Source organism: Pelobates fuscus, chromosome 5 (assembly GCF_036172605.1).
Source record: "Pelobates fuscus isolate aPelFus1 chromosome 5, aPelFus1.pri, whole genome shotgun sequence".
NCBI classification, from domain to species: domain Eukaryota; kingdom Metazoa; phylum Chordata; class Amphibia; order Anura; family Pelobatidae; genus Pelobates; species Pelobates fuscus.
The window spans coordinates 282,844,246-282,863,100 of NC_086321.1; the positions used below are offsets into that span (position 1 = coordinate 282,844,246).

At 39.6% G+C, this 18,855-nt stretch overlaps 1 protein-coding gene across 1 annotated transcript in view; it reads right to left on the minus strand.

The window, feature by feature from the left end:
* NCAN (neurocan) overlaps positions 1 to 18,855 on the minus strand; it is a 140,910-nt gene that overhangs the window by 23,708 nt on the left and 98,347 nt on the right. The window contains exons 7-8 of the mRNA XM_063455369.1: positions 15,885 to 16,943; positions 1,678 to 3,399 (exon numbers count right to left, since the gene is read on the minus strand). Coding sequence (XP_063311439.1) covers positions 1,678 to 3,399; positions 15,885 to 16,943 — 2,781 coding nt within the window. The remainder of the gene's footprint in view (positions 1 to 1,677; positions 3,400 to 15,884; positions 16,944 to 18,855) is intronic.

Below are 18,855 nucleotides of genomic sequence, written 5' to 3' on the forward strand. Positions count from 1 at the left end.
CACCCAACCAGCTTCACGGCACTGGGATAAGAGAGAACACACGGAACTCTATATTTATATTCACTGCACAAGTTTTAATAAACATGTAAACTGGAAAAAACTGTTGATCAAACAGAAAATAATTAAGCTTTTTTTTATATTTTTTGCCTTTCCACTTTTAAATGTTCAGTTACTAAAACTGAAATATTGTTTTCAATTATAAATGTATGTGGTGGGATTTTAATAATTAATATAGAAAATGCTAGCAGTCACTCTTTTGAGCAATTTTGAGCAATTAAAATGCCAAGTAGCATTTTCTTGTATTAGTATTATCTTGCGGTTTTCTCCTTTCTTCATATTGTCTCTAGAAAAGAGAGTGTTGATAAATGGGTGCTGTAGTGAAAGAAGAATACAGAGGGATTGAAGGAAGAAGGAGAGATTTTCTTGAGAAGGACATTGATAAATGGAATACTGGAACATGAGACCAAGAGTAGAAAATAAAATAAATGAAGGAATGAATGAAAAATGGGCTTTGAGGTAGAAGAATAAAAAGTGAAAAGACCAAATGAAAAGCGGTGGGTGGGGGACGGGGACAGACGATGCATGTTGGTATGGGGACAGAAGATGATGAGGAGAGGTTGAGAAATTAATGAGGTGGGTAAAGTATGCATTGGACTAGAATCCATCTGAGACATACACAAAAATTACCAAGCCTAATACACGCAGTGCAGTTATATTTTCCAATAGCACCCAGTTCTAATAGAACTACTTTTCAATTTAAAGCGAGTCTGTCACATGCTTGAGTGCTTTACTGTTCACTGCACAGTGGGAAGGCACCTTTAGACCCCAGAACTATTCCCTCCTGAATTCTATGCCATAATGGATTCGTGAATGCCAAAAGTCTCAGGTTAAAACTACAGTGATGTATTGGGAATACTGAACACAACCCTGATTAAATCTACAGCAGATCGGAATGGGCTCACTGGGTCTCATTAATAGCATACAGTTGAAATATTCACCCTTCCTGCCTTTGCAGCAGGCAGCTAATATGCATAGTTGTTATGGAAACTGAACAACCGTGCTCACCTGGATATACCGTTGTTCTAATGGTCGGCCTTAAAATCCTTAACCTATTTGGTGCCAGTTACAAAACATAAATTTGCAGTAAATAAACGTTTAATAAGCTACAAAGGAACTATGTCAAGGTGACCCTGTCAGTCTTTATTTATATAAACCTACATCATTTGATTCTAGATTGTTTGCATTTCATTTTACCCCATTGCAGTTTGTATTTAATGCATATCTTCTATTTATCCATAAAATAAACACACTGGTATTATAAATATCTGTGGTTCTATGGCTTCATGTCTCAATTCCTGCTAAGGAGAGGTAATTCCCAAAATATCCTGTGTGGATTTATTATCTCCCGCATTGCTCATGAAAAGGGTTTTGTGCAAATTTATTATCACAGTTAATGAGCTGCTTTACCAAATTATAAACATGATTAAAAAGGTCAGTCTTTAAACCGTATCCAGCGTGTCTATTAAATTTTCTTTTATCCAGGCTCTTTTATCTCTTTGTCTGTTTTTATTTCTCAGAGGATAATGATACACAATAATAGTAAAAAGAAAAACAACAGAATATTGTTTCTACATTGAATGGCTTGTGTTCCCTGAATACACTCAAAAGAGCAGTTACCTTGTGTACTTGTATGATCTTCCACCAACCACTGGGCACTTTCCCCTTCTCCTGTACTTCCCAAGTCGTCTTCCACTTCTTTGTCCTCAGACCATGTCTCTTCTGTCTCAGATCCCTCGGGGTCTCCTTTGGAAGTCAATAGCATCTGCCTGGATCTATCAGAGTGGGCATTGAGCTTATAAGGAGGGAATACAGAGGGACCCTGGACATCAAGCTCCTGTTCTTCTCCAGAACTCATGTGGACTTTAAGTTCACTAAGTTTTTGTAATAAGTCTGTTGACTTTGTTGTGACTGCTAGATTTTTCAAGCTTCCTTTTTCATTCTTAGGACTTTCAAGCAATCCATTTAAATCACTTTGAACAGTTACACTGACATGGCTAAAGGTGTAAGGAGACACTGATGTTCCATGAGCACCGTCAACTTTTGTATGTTCTCTAGTTAAGGGTGAACCCTTAAGTACTGTTGCTGTAGAGTCACCATTTTCTAGAACATCCTTAAAAATCTGCTTTGTAGCAGTGGTCCATCCCTCATCAACTGCCTCACCCTCTTCACGTGCCATGAGAAAAGCCTCAGTAGCTGTTTCATACATTTGAGTTAAATGATTGGAATCTTCCTTCCAGTTGAGTTGTGCAGACAACTGATTGTGTGCACTATAAGACATCTCAGCCACATCCTTAGAGCTTTGAGTACTGAAAATATGTTTTCCCATGTCTGGGATCAAGCTGTAATTATGCAAATGAGGGGCATCTGTAGTAGCTGGCCCTTCTGTTCTTGGTAGATGGGGCAATGATGGAAAATTGTCATCTGCTGTAGAATCCTCTAATTTTTGTGCATTCTGTGTATTTGTGGTGTGAGTCTCATGCTGAGCTTCCCTAGACATAGTCTCCACTTTCCTCTTTTGCAGTGAGTGGTCATAATCTAAAAATGGAGCATTTGTGGAGAACACATTTAGTTCACTTGGGAAGGTACTTTTTACTTCTACCTGTTTTAAATCTTCCTTTAAAGCAGAGGCCAGTTTTTCTGAGAAAGTTATCTCTTTGCCTTGCCTTTCTTGAAAATTTGCATACAGTTCCTCTTCGTGTCTATGCAATGTTGTTTCACTTACACTAGCTACAGATGAACCTGCAGTGTTAGGAAGTCCTGTGGTTGGGAAGAAGAAGTCATCTAAAACCTGACTACCCAAGGTTGAGTTAGCAGTAAATGGGAATCCTGATGCCGTTGTCTGAGTATGTTTGTGCTCATTCCAGATCTTTATGTCTCCTGAAATACCATCAACAATGTCCCTATCCACAGATATGTTTTTGTGAGGTTTTCCCAATATAATCTGGGTATGATCATCATAAGAATTGCCTTTCTCTCTGTCAGGATTGTCTGGGTGACTCCAACTCTGTATTATATCAGACATTTTAGTTGTTTGAATGACAAGTCTGTTACTTCGATTATCCCCTGATATTGGATCTGCTGTACTTGATGGCCTCACAGTCAATGGTATACCTTTTTCATAACTTGAGTAATCGCTCTTCCTACCCCATTCTTCTAGGTGATAAGCCTTTTGCCTACCATTACCCAGGGGATCTGTTGTACTTGACAGATTGATGCCGAATATATCTGAAACTGATGTCTGTCCATGGTATTTACCATCATCGCTGTCAACAGCATCAGGATGGACAGCAGTAGATGTCAAGTTGTCTTCTTTCGCGTGATAACCTAGGTCAGTCAATCCTGTGATATAGAGCACAGCAGAATTAGGTTAACATGGAAAAATAAGATTATCCTCAGGTGCACTAGCTTTTTAATGAAAATAGAAGGGAAGAAAATATTTTCTCTCCTTATGGCTACATTGATTTTTTTTGCTTCAAATAATAAAAATTGTTTGTTTTGAACATCTAATTTTCTTTTAACCTACTCTACAACTTTGAGGTTAATGACCTCGACTTTTGCCTCCCTCCTATATGTCTTGTTCTTCAACTTACACAATGCAATAAACAGTACATATGTAGGTGAGGTCAGTAATATTTCAGCTGAATTTTATGTTATTCACCTGGAATGACTTTATTATCAATCCTTTGCAATACTAGATGGTCAGATGGTCATTATACCTCAAAATAAATATGTAAAGGGCTTTACTTTCAATTAGCTGGAGCTCAACATTTCAGTAATTAATGTGGTGGTTCTTACAAGAAGCAGAGAGGAGAAAACTAGATGAAATGGCTAGAGGTATATAATGGAAAATCCAAAAGTGGACAATAGGAAAATAGGGGAAGAGGAGGTGAAGAAGGGTGCAAAAAGAGAAGAAAACAAGAGTGGTGACAAATACAAAGACATGGAACGTGAAAGAGAATAGAAATAAAATTAAGGCAAAAAAAAACACAAAAGGCATAAGAGGATGCAGTAAAGGCAAGGTATAGGTGCAAACTAGAATAACGATATGAAAGATGATGATAATGTGCTTAAATGATTGAGGCACGGACCTGGTAATAAGAAGAACATAACTCATGGAAAGAGAGTTACTGAAGGAAAAAAGACTTTCTTTGTATGCAGCAGAAGTTAAGTTCTACCAAATAGCAGATACAACTCAACAGTTAAGGAATTCATTCACACTTCTAGCTACCGTACATAAAAATGCAAATCATAGACCATACATAACACATAGGAAGTATATAAATGATTTGTCAATGCTAAGCGCACTTTTCTAATGTTGCTGCTATGCAAGACACGTGCCTACTCACAATGTTTTGCTCCTTTGCAATTAGCAGTGAGTTATTGTGTCATTTACTATGACAGATTGTTTATACATCGGTCAAGACAGTGTCATTGTACTGTCAGAACAAAATGACACGTGTGGTTTAGAATTAACAGGCAAATGAATTCCAGCTTAGAATGGGATGTTACAGGTAACTCGTACGGTACAGGCAACAATGGTATGTTGCAATCTTCCAAATATTCATGGAATAGATTGTAATATGTAGATATAAGAAGAGGGCATATACAAATATTCTCCCATACAATTAATTATTCTGTAATGCTCTGATATTTGAATTACACATTTTATCCCCAAATAATCAACATAAATAATCGCTAACGTGATGCTGGCATACAATTTGCATTTCCCTTGTCATTTCTCCAAATTCCCAAGTTTAACACATAAATCCTAGTACAAGTATCAGTTGTAGATGCAGGTATTGTAATGAGAGAAGTGAAAGGTGTAATGCATTTAACGATGAGCTTGATAAGAGTTGTATTTAAAGAGAAGTGCAGGGAATACAGATTGGACAATAGTACAATATGTCTTTGAAGGTGTTCTGCATGATATGTTTATGTATATTCTAACACAGAGATTAAATTACTTCAGATTATATATTTACATATGGCTAAAATTTTCACTAGCCATTGGCGAGTGACAATTTGGTGCCAGCAAGTAAAAATTCAACTCTGGTTAATGGGCCATAGACCCATAAGTATTATAGTGGCGACTAACCTTTAAGGCCTGGCCATTAGTGCCGGACTTGAAATTCTAAGTCTTGGATAGATGGATAGATAGATGGATAGATAGATAGATCAATCGATCCTAATGTGTTTTATACCCCACATCCTATAGACTGTAAGCTCCTTTGAGCAGGGTCCTCTTCAACCTATTGTTCCAGTAAGTTTTCTTTTAATTGTCCTATTTATAGTTAAATACCCCTCTCATATTATTGTAAAGCGCTACAGAATCTGTCTATATAAATGGCGATAATAATAATAATAATAAGATAGATAATCAAGTATATGGATCTACACTCCAGCTGCTAAGAACCATGAATTAATTCAGCCAATGATTGTAGTCCCAGTTTCTGATGTGTCGGTAATGACATTTATCTGATTAAAGCAGACTAGCAGTTTACTGTTTAAGACAAGTTTTACTTGTTCAAAGTTTACTGTGTGAAAATAATAGAAGGAAGCAAAGTCAACACAATAAAAGCAATCCATATAAAAATACAAATACACAAATACAGTGATGCAAATCAAACTTGATGGAATTGGAGTTTGGAAATTGCCCAAGGGAGGTTGAACTGTAAATCCAGTCTTGCCTACACATTATTCGTCTTATACCATTCACATTTGGTAGGTGTGATTAATATCCTCTTGTAGTTAGCCTGGAACAGATAACATGCCTGGGAATTCTGAATTAAATATTCATTTATGGCCATCATTATTTGTGAATTATATTTTTTCATTACAAAGAATTATGCAATGTCTGTGACCTCCACAGTGAAATAGTACAAGATCATTCTTCACAATTCTCTCAAGTGCCAGATCTGGAATAATTAGATGCTATTCTGAAGATCAATGATGCATAAAGATATAATATAGAGATATCAATTAAAGTGGATATGGACTGGAGGAAAAACAGGTATATTCCATAGCAGATACAATTATACCTGAAAAATAATAGTAACTCAAATTACTGGTACAAAACTCTTAAATGTGTATATCCCAAGCTCTATGCACAGTAAAAATGTACACATTGTAAATTGACAAACAATGAAGCATATACATCAGGGTAGGTGTATGGTATCATGATTTGACCTGATATGCAAATTAAGAGATTCATTAGGTAAGGTTAAATGATTACTTCAAGCACCTTGACTACTTCAATGTTTTGAAGTGGTAATGATGCTCAGATTCTATGTATTCACCATTTCAGTAGGTAACTGCAGATGCAGGGATATTTAGTCTAGTTGCTGGAAGTATAACTCCACCTTTGGCAGCATTATTCGGTAGCCTTTAACAAGAGTTCTGACTTGGCTAAAGTCAATTCTGTGCATATTTTGCATATTTTCCAGCCCATTCTTTGACTGAGAGCACTGAGGATCAACATCCGGCTCATGCAGCCCTGCAACATCAGATTGTGGCCAACCAGCCATGACAGGAGTGTTCTGTAGGGGTTATCAGGGCCATCTTTACCGCGGGGCAAAAGGGGCAGCTGCCCCAGGCCCAGTCATTCCTAGGGGGCCCAAAGCATCTGCCCCTTGAGTCCGCCGGCCTCCATGGTGAGTGTGGCCCGCGTGGTACTACCACCACGGGCCGCACGATGAGGGGGCCCATCGGGTGGCCCATGCTCTTAGGGCCATCTGATAGCAATGAGTCTGCAATGGCTCGGTCACCGCTGCGGCGCTTAATAGCGCGACCAGGCCCCCTGTGATGAGGTCAGCGCTAGGAGGAAGTGCAGTCACTTCCTCCTAGCTAACACAGAGAGTGCTGCACATGAGGGGAGAAGAGAGGAGGAGCGCGGACTGGGAGAGAGACCAACTCCCAACAGCCTCAGACAGCAACTGGGCCCCAGGGAAGTCACCCTCCTGCAGCCAAAAGGTAGGAAACAGGAGGGTGACTAAAACTATATTTTCCATGTATGTCTATTTGTATTTGTGTGTATATCTGTCTGTGTATCAGTTTGTGTGTGTATCTGACTGTGTGTGTGTCTGTGTGTGTGTTTCTGTGTGACTGTATGTGTATATGCATGTTGTGATGGACCCCCTTGCACCCCGACCGGGTACCTCCATCAATCGCTGCTTCCTAGTACTAGCGAGTACCATAAGCACTGCACTGGAACACCATTACCACCATAAACCCCACAAACCACCGCAGCTTGGTTGGGGTCTCACCGTCCTCCACCCACCCTGGACCCAAGACCAGGATCCAGGTTCCAGTGGGTAGGCCTCTCTTAGTCCCAAGAGCATAGCAGGAACAGCTCTTAAAAGAGCTTAGTTATTATACTCAGGGGAGTATAGTGATTATAGCAATCTCCCAAACATGAACCAAGACTTCATGAAGGTGCAAAATGATCTGAGCTTTAATGGTTCAAGATGGCTTTTATATAATCCTCCATGCCTGAGGAACACCCTCTGGACCTGATGGGGCACAGGAACACAAAGAACATAAACCAATCAGACAAACATACAGTCTGTGACACGCCCATGTACAGCACACAATCCCTCCCCTTTGCTTGGGAGATAATTGAGCAAAGTCCCGTAAGTAACTCAATTATCTCCAGGCAGAAAAAACAAATTTTTACAAAGTTCAGAAAGTACCCCAAAACATAACATACCCCCATCCCTGGATAGCCCTGATCATCTGGGTGAACAACATATCCAAATATTACCCAGATCAGAGCAGGGGTTCAAAAGTTTCATGGCAGTCTCTTTTTGACCGTCTGCAAGCATGGCTTCATGCCCAAAACAGTTCCAGGGAATTAGGGCCAGCGGTCGGTCTGTCTTTGTGGAGTAGAAAAGTACTTACATTACATTAATGGAGCCTTTTAAAGTGTATTGGGCAAAGTATATTGCGGGGCCCATAGTCACAAGGTAGGAGGCAAGCAAACACAAAAACTTGTGGCAACCCACAGAAAAAGGGGAGTTTGTCACACGTGTCTGTGTATCTGTATCTGTGTGTCTTTGTATGTGTATTTGCATGTGTGTCTGTGTATCTGTGTGACTGTGTGTGTATATGTGTGTGTATCTGTCTATATGTATGTCTGTATGTGTCTCTGTATGTGTAAATGCATTTGTGTCTGTGTGTCTGTCTGCATGTGTATATGCATCTGTCTATATGTGTATCTGTGTGTCTGTATGTGTCTGTACGTGTGCCAGTGTGTGCCCCTCTGTACTCTGTACTGTGTCAATGTTTGCATCTATATGAGTGTCATCCTGTGTATCTGAATGTTTGTCATTAAGTGTGTCTGTGTACCTGCATGTGTGTCAGTGTGTCTGTATGTGTATCTCTGTGTCTGTATGTGTATCTCTTGGTATGTGAATCTGCATATGTGTCAGTGTGTGCGCCTGTGTGTGTCTGTATGTGTCTCAGTGTGTGTCTGTATGTGTTAGTGCGTGTCTGTGTAACTGCATGTATATCCGTGTATGTATCTGTATACGTATTATTGTGTGTATCTACATATATGTCAAGGTGTGTTTGTCTGTTTATCTGTGTGTAACGTATGTGTCTGTATGTTTATCAGTGAGTGTATCTGTGTGCCAGTGTGTATCTGTGTATGCACCTGTGTGTCTGTGTATCTGTCTTTGGATGTCTGTGTATTTGGATGGATGTTTTTTAACCCATTGATAAAGCCTAAATTGGTGAAACGCGTTTGGATATTGTACTGCCTTTAAATTACTGTTAATAAATAGATTTTGGTCATTTTACTCTTTTGTACCATTATCTTTTATTTACTTTTTTATTTTATTTATTTTTTATTATAACTATCTGGCTTTTTACCCAAATATCTCCTATACTTCTAAGAATCCTTAGGTGGGAATTATACCACCCGTGCCTGTATCATAGAGCAGTTAGCCTGCCCTATACATTGTGAGTTTATTTTATTATATTTTATATACCAGCATTATTTTACTGAGAGCACTATTGCTGTTTTATTATCTTCTCCCTGAGCTCCTGTTACCATCTTAAGAACCATTTCAAAGAACGCTCACCACATATCCCAGAGGCGGGGATTATACCACTGTATGCCTACTACACTAGAGCTAGTATAAGCTCTATTAAATGTGAGTCGATCTACTATATTTACATACTTTTTATCCACTTTTGGAACATATTGCACCATCACTGTTTTTTTGTTTTATCTCCCCCCCTGGCTGTCTGTCACTACACCGAAGAGGATACTCACCGCATATCCCATAAGCGGGGATCATACCGCTGCAAGCTATTCATACCAGAGCTGGATTAAGCTCTACAAAAAGTGAGTATTATCTCTTCTATTTTATTTGGATACCTTTTGTATCACCCTTTACCATTATTATTTTCATCATTCATCGCCCTCCTCCATATACCTGCAAGGAGCGATACTCTACAACTTCAGAGACCAACATAGGACCAAAGTTCCATTATACTGGACTCTATTTCAAAATTATTACCTCAACCAGGACTTTTAATTTCATTTACTTTGCTCACTGGCGCAGTCCCATCCCTTTGTTTGTTTGCCTTTCTTATTTATTTCAAGGACACGTGAGCAAGTCCTTGTTTGGGATTGCTGCCCTTTGTACCTCTTTCAGATATATTAGCACTGACTCTATTCTCTGTTTATTTGGATGGATGTACCGGTGTATGTCTAAGCCTGTGTATGTGTGTATCTGTATGTGTGTCAGTGTGTATATTTTCTCTAGGTGAAAAATAAGTGTGGCTAAGTCTACGATCTATGTGTGTGTTTTTTTTATGTTTGTCTTTGGGTGGAAGGCGTGTTTGCATGCTAGAAGGTGGGAGGGGATCATGGGGCCCAAGCAAATGCTTGCCCAGGATCCAATCAACATTAAAGACAGCTCTGGGGGTTATTATACTTGGAGTAATCCTTTAAATCAGGCAGGCAGGCTGTTCACTAAGGCAAGTTTACAACCTGTGTGCTGTGCTTCAAGCAACCTCAAAGCAGAGGCGTAACTAGAAACCAGTGCACCGTGGTGCAAAAATTGCTCTGGGGCCCACCCACATGTCCCATTCTCCTCTCCCAGCCCGTCCACGTGTCTCATTCCCCCTCCTCTAGCCCCTTCATGTGTCTCATTTCCCCCCGCCCCTCTATGTGTTTGATTCCACCACTCTAAGCAAGCCCCTTCATGTGTTCCATCCCACCAAGCCCCTCCATGTGTCTTATCCCACCCTCAAGCAAGCATATGTGTCCCTGCCCCCCAAGCCTCTCCATAAATCTTATTACACCACAAGCAAGCACCTCCATATGTCTCATCCCCCCCAAGCAAGCCCCGCCATGTGTCCTCTTGCCTCCCAATTTCTACAATGTGTCCCATTTCCTGCCCCTTTCATGTGTATCTCCCCCCTCTTGTACCTGGTCACTGCCGTGGTGCCACCGATCAGACAGGAAGTGCTTTCTCAGTAAGCACTTCCTGTTGACCATTCGGCTGTGCTAAATAGGCAGCTTATTACTATACACATTTTTAAATATGCATAGGGATTTGGGCTAGTGTGCAGGTAACTCTTTTTTTCTTTAGCTTAGAACGATAGCGTTAGGAATACATGACTGTATTGCTAATGCTATAGTATTACTTTAACAGATTATACATTTTCACCTGGCATAGTCATTGAAAGCAATGAGATAGTCAGTGACTCCTTGCATTTGCTCTCATTTGCAATCTACCAATGCAGCTTAGCGCTCCCTCACCCCTGCCTGGTAAGGCATCCCTTTTTTTGGTTGTGCTATCAGAAAAAACAGAAAATTATCAAACCCAACGCCCTTTTTTTTTTCCTTGTGTGGGGAGGTGGAGCATGGGTTAAATAGAATGGAGTATGTTGGTAATCTATTGATTAAATAATGTCCTCTAATGTTTTGCTTGTTTTGTGGACTCCAGATCCATAAACAGACAGGATACAGGGGCACTATCCCTGTAGGTGTATATATTCTAATGTTAGCATTGTCTGTAGAGATGTGAGTCTGTCCTGTCTGCATCCTTGGTTACAGGAGGTTGCTGCTCTCACCTTTGAAATAATAGATTTTATAGCTATAAGGCTGTTATAACCAAACTCTCATATATCTGTCCTCCAGTCCTGATTGATGCAGGCTAAGCCCAGACTCACATACAATGTATTCTTATAAAAATGGGAATGAGTCCATCTTGCTGACACTAATTTCAAGCCTGGATGCCTCTGTTGCCCGTTTCGATATTCAGACTACCATTCCTGTTTGATGAATGGGCCTTGTTTAATCAATGACCACTCCACAAAAACAAAGAGATTAGGTGGACGTGTTTATTAAAGAAGCTGTCATTGTTTCTGCCCACAGCTAGATGTTCCTCAGGGACCATTAATCGTTGACAGCAGTTATTGAAGCATTTGGTCATTAAACACTGCCTCTACTTTTTGCAACAATAATAACATAATATATACTAATAATCCTACAATTATACAGATCAATATATGTAAGTGTATGTGTTTATATATTCACAACACATACTGTGGAGAGCAATAAAGCAAGGCGCAAGAGTGTACGGAGAACTTATGTTCTCCACCTTTTTTTTTTTTGCTCTCCACAACACATACGATTCTAATAAATAAGGCATTGTAAGAGGGTTTAAAGGTTTGTAAAACTAATCTTTCCTCTACCTCCATATTGTTTTTCTTTTTCCATCCCCTCAACCCTCACATCTCATCTATTTCACCTTCCTCCGTAAAGTCTCAAGCATGATTTTCTACATAGTGTCTTATTCAGCCTAGCCTGCATCACCTTAATACCTTAAATGCCAAAACCCTTCACTAATCTTCCACTTGATTTCTTACCCTGCTTTATTCTGGTTCCAAGAATCATTTCACAGGACTTACCGGAAGAACTTCAAGGCAGCCTGCAGATGCAGTGCTTCATTAAATTTATTGTAAGATTTCCAAATCCCCGATCAGGGGTACTGTAATAGCTACAAATCACCATGCAGTCCAACTGCAGAGATACTGCAACAGGTCAAAGTTTACCTGCAGAGCAACTACACAAGTTCTAAGTTCCCCTTCTTCATATTCCCTTTATACACCAAATTCATCTTTGAGAGTTGCCTACACATCTGTTATGTTACCTGTGGTTTCAGCAAGTGCTGCCCACCATTTTGGGTCCTCCTGTGCATCATTTTGGCAACATATCTTATGTGTTGGGTACTCCACTGTGTCATTTTCTACTAACTTCAGTAGCCATTTGAATGTGTCACCTGTACACCACAATTCATGCATGTTGTGGATATGCAAAAAAGACATTAACCTACTGTAACATGCTAATGCCTCCATTTGCTTATGCGATTACCTTGTTGTGGATTCCTGGTATTTCCAAAAAGGCACTTTCGTTTCTAACATGGCTTGGTCCTTTTTATTGTGATTTCAAGTACCCAGAGCAAAGCTTAGCCTCTCAATTCTGTGCTTTCTGGTTAAAGACTTACACCAACCAAAGACCAGTGTTGTCATCAACCACTGGTTTTGGTCAGAGTAACCCTTGTTGCACTGCAAAATAGTCCCTTCTCAACCCTCACATGTCCACTCTTTTCCTTTCCTTCTAGTAGCAGACAGAAGCATCTAATAATGCGCTCTGTCTGTGTTGCCCAAACAAAGGTGCCTGGAATTCCCAGATGTGGGACACGAGGCAACTAATCCGAATCGGGACTGTCCAGCCTGTAGCCAGTAGGACTGTTGGGACTGTCCCAGTGACAACATCTCCCTCATCTAGTATCTCCCAACCCCAGTGTTGCAAACACCTGCTCCCGAAGTTTCTTCCACCACCACCATCCATTTAATATAATTGTGTCTGGCAAGGTTAGGACAGAAGAGGCCCATGCAGGCTTCCTAAATGAACCCTGTGGTAATACAGTCCCAGCACACAATGTGATCTTCAGAGAGTCAGTAGAGAAGAAGCAGGTGGTAAAGAGAAGGGATTTAAAGGGTACAGAACAATAATGCTTTTCCAGGGTTCCGGGCTAAAGAAGCACACATCCGGAGCTACAGCCCCTTAAAAAACTGAGGACCGGTGCTAATATACTAATGAAGGATAGAGCAGAGTAGATCATTCTGTAGAATCCTGTAGATGATGTGCATTGTATAAATATATATATATATATATGTGTGTGTGTGTATATATATATATATACACACACACACACATATGCACATGCACACACTAACATATATACAAGTTGTATACCAATATACAAGTTAAATGTCTGTATTTATTTCTAGGCACAACGCATTCATTAAATACCACTAATTACAAATTCAAATTACATCTTAGGGAGATGTTGCAGCAGTCTGAATGGCCAGCATTGATTTTAAATCTCCTGGGCAATTGTGTTCCAGATAGGCTCACATGTGTCACAACCACCGGCTCATTAAAGAGCTCACATTATTGTGTTAGTGGCTTCCTTTTATGCCTAAATCTAGTGTTAATCCAAGCTGAACCTCCTGCGCTTCTAACGTAGCAAGTTAACACACACCAGTGGGTGCAATAAAATGTTTGACAGCTCCATGACAAAATCTGAAATTCCCTGTTCCAACAGTGCAGACGACTGTTCAGGTGCTGGTTTTCTTACTTTGTTGACATCTAAAGCAGCCAGGTTGAGTCCATTAGAGTGAGGGTGTCTATGGGTAGTGTTTCATGGGCACCACTGGGTAGAGATCCAGCTGTGGGAAGTTCATTATCCAGAGTCCATTCTTTAACAGAGGTTGTGATTTTCTTGCTAAATGAAGCTTGTAACAACAGATAAAGGCAATTCATCTGCACACAGCAGGGTCCCAAGGAACTGCACAGCTCTGTGTGCTCTTTAATATGAGAGAATACAGCCATGGAGATTTGAACTCTAATGGTCAATGTGCACCATCTCATTCTGTCAAGATATTATATTAAAAATAGCAAAACATCATTGCTGTCTAGGTGTGCAGCCATGTTCTATATATAATCAAAAGTAAGTCCTTCATATATGAAGGAATATGAAATGACTTATTGAACTTTAAATTGCTCATTAATTGTAGTGTAATTTAAGAAGTGTTTAGACACCCAGCTGGCACTCATACTGCCATTCCTTCTTCCAGGAAATCTGCCAGAGGAATTATATAGCAAGGAGCAGAGGGGTAACTAGAAACCACCAGAAGGCCCCCCCCATCATGTGTCTCATTCTCTCTCCCCCAGACCCTCCTTGTGTCTCACCCCCTTTCCTCTACATGTGTCTCACTCCCCCATCAATTCCACATTTCTCACCCCCATCCCTTCCATGTGTCTCATGCCCCCATGTGTCTCACCCCATCATTCCCTCCATGTGTCTCACTCCCATGTGTCTCACCCCACTATCCATTCCAAGAGTCTCATTCTCCCCCCAGCTCCTCCATGTGTCTCACCTCACCATCCCCTCTGTTTGGCTCATCCTGCCCAGCCCCTTCATGTGTCTGATTCTTCCCCTCCAGCTCCTCCATGTGTCTCATTCTCCCTTCCCCAGCTCCTCCATGTGTCTCATCCTTCCCAAGTCCCTCTATGTGTCACAATTACCCCAACCACTTCCATGTGTCTCAATTCCCCGAGGCCCCTTCATATGTCTCATTTTCCCCATGTCTCATTCTCCCCCTCATGTGTCTTATTCCCCCTTCCATGTGTCAATTTCCCCACAGTCAATTCCCTATGTCTCAATACCCCCTCCAGTGGGCCTGGTCGCAGCAACGAATAGTGGCAATCAAATCTGAACATTCTCAAAACAACAGCACATGGAGAGACAAAACAATATAAGAACAGCCAGGTGCAAACCATATAAGCACTCCCTCAAGTGCTTTAAATATTCAAATGTATATAGAATATAGAATGCACACCATAACAATCTCAAAAAAATATTTAAATTTTATTGTGTACAAAAAAGTACCAGAATGTAAACATATAAGAAAAAATGAATATGAACAAAGTAACAGAAGTAAAGGCAGATACAATAAAATTATAGTAATAAATTACCACAAAAATCCTTACAAGCCTCAGACAGAAACACGAGTCACCAAACCCCCCAACGTTTTGGCACCAATTGGCTGCCTTTATCGAGTCACCAAACCCCCCAACGTTTCGGCACCAACTGGCTGCCTTTATCAAGGGTATCCTTGATAAAGGTAGCCAGTCGGTGCCGAAACGTTGGGGGGTTTGGTGACTCGTGTTTCTGTCTGAGGCTTGTAAGGATTTTTGTGGTAATTTATTACTATTATTTTATTGTATCTGCCTTTACTTCTGTTACTTTGTTCATATTCATTTTTTCTTATATGTTTACATTCTGGTACTTTTTTGTACACAATAAAATTTAAATTTTTTTTTGAGATTGTTATGGTGTGCATTCTATATTCTATATACATTCAAATCTGAACATACCATCTACAAAACACTTTAAAGGACCAATATAAGCACAGCTAGGGGTCATACCGCCCAAGCGCAAATACTTGGAGCTAGTCAATTTTTTTATATTCCCTTCACTATCACGAGAAAGTCCTCCACTATATGGTATTCCTCTGTCATTTAGACCCGAGCGCAATTAATACCACACTGCTATACTCCAGAACCATGATATGCTATTATATCTTCACATCAAGTCATCTGAAATTAGAACTATGTTTTTGGATTTATTAAATGTCACAGGGACATTGAAGCACTACACAACAAAAAATAAGTCCTCCTCTAATAAGTTAACATCAACCACAAAATTAGAATAATGAGTTTCTAAACACAATCTTACCTTGATTTCTTCTTTCATCGCCCTTGACTTTATTAGAAAAAGACGGCAAGCTACCCTGAAGAAGATGGATTCTGCTGTGATGACCTTCAGTGGTTTGTTCAATGCCAAATTCTAGCATGTTGCTTACCACATGATGGTTTGGCAACAGCTCTTTCTCACTCTCAGTTTCCAAATTCAGTTTGCTGAGATGTTGGTGAAAATTCTGCTGATCAAGATTTGTATGCACATTAGATACCTCTGATGAACTAGTCTGGTTTGACGCAAAATTAATGTCCATTCTTTGCTCTTCATTGTCTATTAGTTTAGTAGACGAATGAGAAGCAAGTTCATAAGTTTCAGGTTGAACTGTTGATGATGTCAGAAATTCCCTGTCTCCGAAAAGCCAAGGAAACTGCAATGAGTTTTGTGTCTCCTCAGAGATAACATTTGTGTGCTTGGTCAGTGTACGTTCTTCTAATGATTTTTCGATACTTGGAGATTCTTCTGAAGAATCTGGAACTGATGGTTCAGCAAATTCTTGCCAGGTGTTGTGGCTTACTTTGGACTCCCTATCCACCATATTTAATACCCAATCATCTTCTTCTGCTTTGGGAACTGCAGATTGTCTAACTTTTTCCTTGTCTGTGGCTGTAGTCGCCTCGGTCTCATGTATTTTATGTGTGACTATTCCATTCAACATATACATTTCTGTAACGGCTGATGTCTCCAGTTGAACATTATGGAGATAACTCCCGCCAAGTGGTTCACTGGTCACTGTCTGTTGTTTATCAGCTGAAGCTGGCGGAAGCAGCTTTGAAGATAAGGCACTGATCTCCTTTTCAATTACCTCTGAGCCCCTGGGTGTTACTGGATCACCGCTCTCCATCTGAAATAACCCATGTCTTGTAGCAGATTTTAGACTGTCATTGGCAGGCAAAGCATTATTAAATTCCAATTGTATTTCCTGTCCAGTCTCTTGACTTTGAAGTTCTGGCTTTATCTGCCCAAGGTCCTCCTGTGGCATGAAGTCTGGTCGTTGCTGTTCATTCCACATCGGGGTGGGGGTTGCTTCTTTAAGAACTGTTGAGAGGAAACATGTCAGAAAGATAAATTAGAAATCTATCAAGCTGAACGGGGAGAGAAGATGCCAAATAGAGCAAGAAACTGTGCTTTATTCAACAGTAGATTCATGGAAAAGCAATGATATAAGTTGTTCCGTGCTGGGTTTCTGTTTGTAATCATATGATTAGCATCTCTTCCATTAGTACAGCCTGTCATCATTTAACATTACAAATACATTTAAATTACTAAATGATGATGGACTGTATTTACTGAACATTTTTCAATTTTAAAGTCTTGTAACATTGTGTAGTAGATAATTGCAGTTTCGTGAACAGTCTAATGCTGTCACTTAGAATGTAAACCACATCATCATATTTTTAATCTAAACAAGGTAGGTTATTTAATTGTATTGCAGTCCATGCTCAAAGGAAAGCCTATGCAGGAACGACAGAATAACACATGGTCTAAACTAGCCTTTGTTTACAATAAAATCAGATTGACAGCTGTTTGGCATGATGTGTGGTACTCTCTCCTCAAAGAAAAGGATGAGAAGATGTTACCGTAGGTCACAACTTCACATTTCAAGTCCTATATTACTAGCCAGTACTTAAAAGTTTCTTGTCATTGCAAGCCTAGATGGTCCATGACAGAGGTGAATGTGTACTTGCAATGGCTTTACTTGCTAATATAAAGTCATTGCATAAGAAATTTAAAGGCAAACTGTTTCTCTACTGTCATCAAAAAAAAACTCACCTCTTAAAACTCATGGTCAAGTAGACAATATGAGCAAGTTAAGAGAGACACTCTAAGACACACTAATAAACCATTGTCTGGAAATCTATTCATAAACAGGACTGTGAATAGGGCACAAGGTCAATTTTAAACTGGAAGAAAGGAGATTTAGGCTATGGTAAAATAAAGGTTTTTTTTTTACTGTGAGAACAATAAGGATATAGAATTCTCTGCCTGTAGAGGTGATTTTATCAGAGTCTGTATATATGTTTAGGTTGAATTGTATGAATACTTGCCAAAATACAGTATTCAGGGATATCATTTTTTTATTGAAGAATAAGAACGTTCGTGATCCAAGGAGAGGTCTGACTGCTATTCTGGGGTCATTAAGGATTTTTCTCATAGTTTGTTGCAAAATTGGGAGCGTTTCAAACTGTTTTTTTTTTTTATGCCTTCTTTTGGATGAACAGCAAAAACAGATATGAGAAAGGCTGAAATTAATGGACGCATGTTGTCTCTTTTCTGCTCTGTAACTATGTATTCCTGTCTCTGCAATGAGTTGCATTGGTAATTTTCTGAATCATTAAAGATGTACCACCTACATGGAAATGTATCTCCCTGCTCTTCCCACTGTCTCTATTGATTCTTTAACAAGAAAAACTATTTATTGATAAATAATTATCATCAACTGTGAAGTATAAAGAGAGACGCATATTGAAATGCCATTTATTTCTTGTGGGTTTTTACCCTGCAGGCTTTACATTAGCTGTTTGCTCCCCAAATCCTTGTCAGGAATGTTCACATCAGAGGCTGTGCATGGTTGGTGTGGTTATACCCCAATGTACTCGTCACTTTTTTTCCTAGTGCTGCTATCTGATTAAGACCTCCATTAAATATTCATTGAAAAGGATTAGTCAAGACAAACGTATTGATCTAACTGAATCAATATAGCTAACCTTTCTTCATTAATTTTAACTTTTTCTTCTTTATGCAACCTTCTGAAGCTCCGGAATCAGTTTTATGCAATGTAATTCTGGAATATATGCCACTTGGCCATTATGGATGAATGATTGACTTAAACAAATCTCTTGCCCTTTTTCAAGCAGTTATTAATAAAATGTGTCATTAATGAGAACGTCTACAAATGGAATAACCCATAAACCAGTGATAATATTATGACCAATATTGATTATACCAG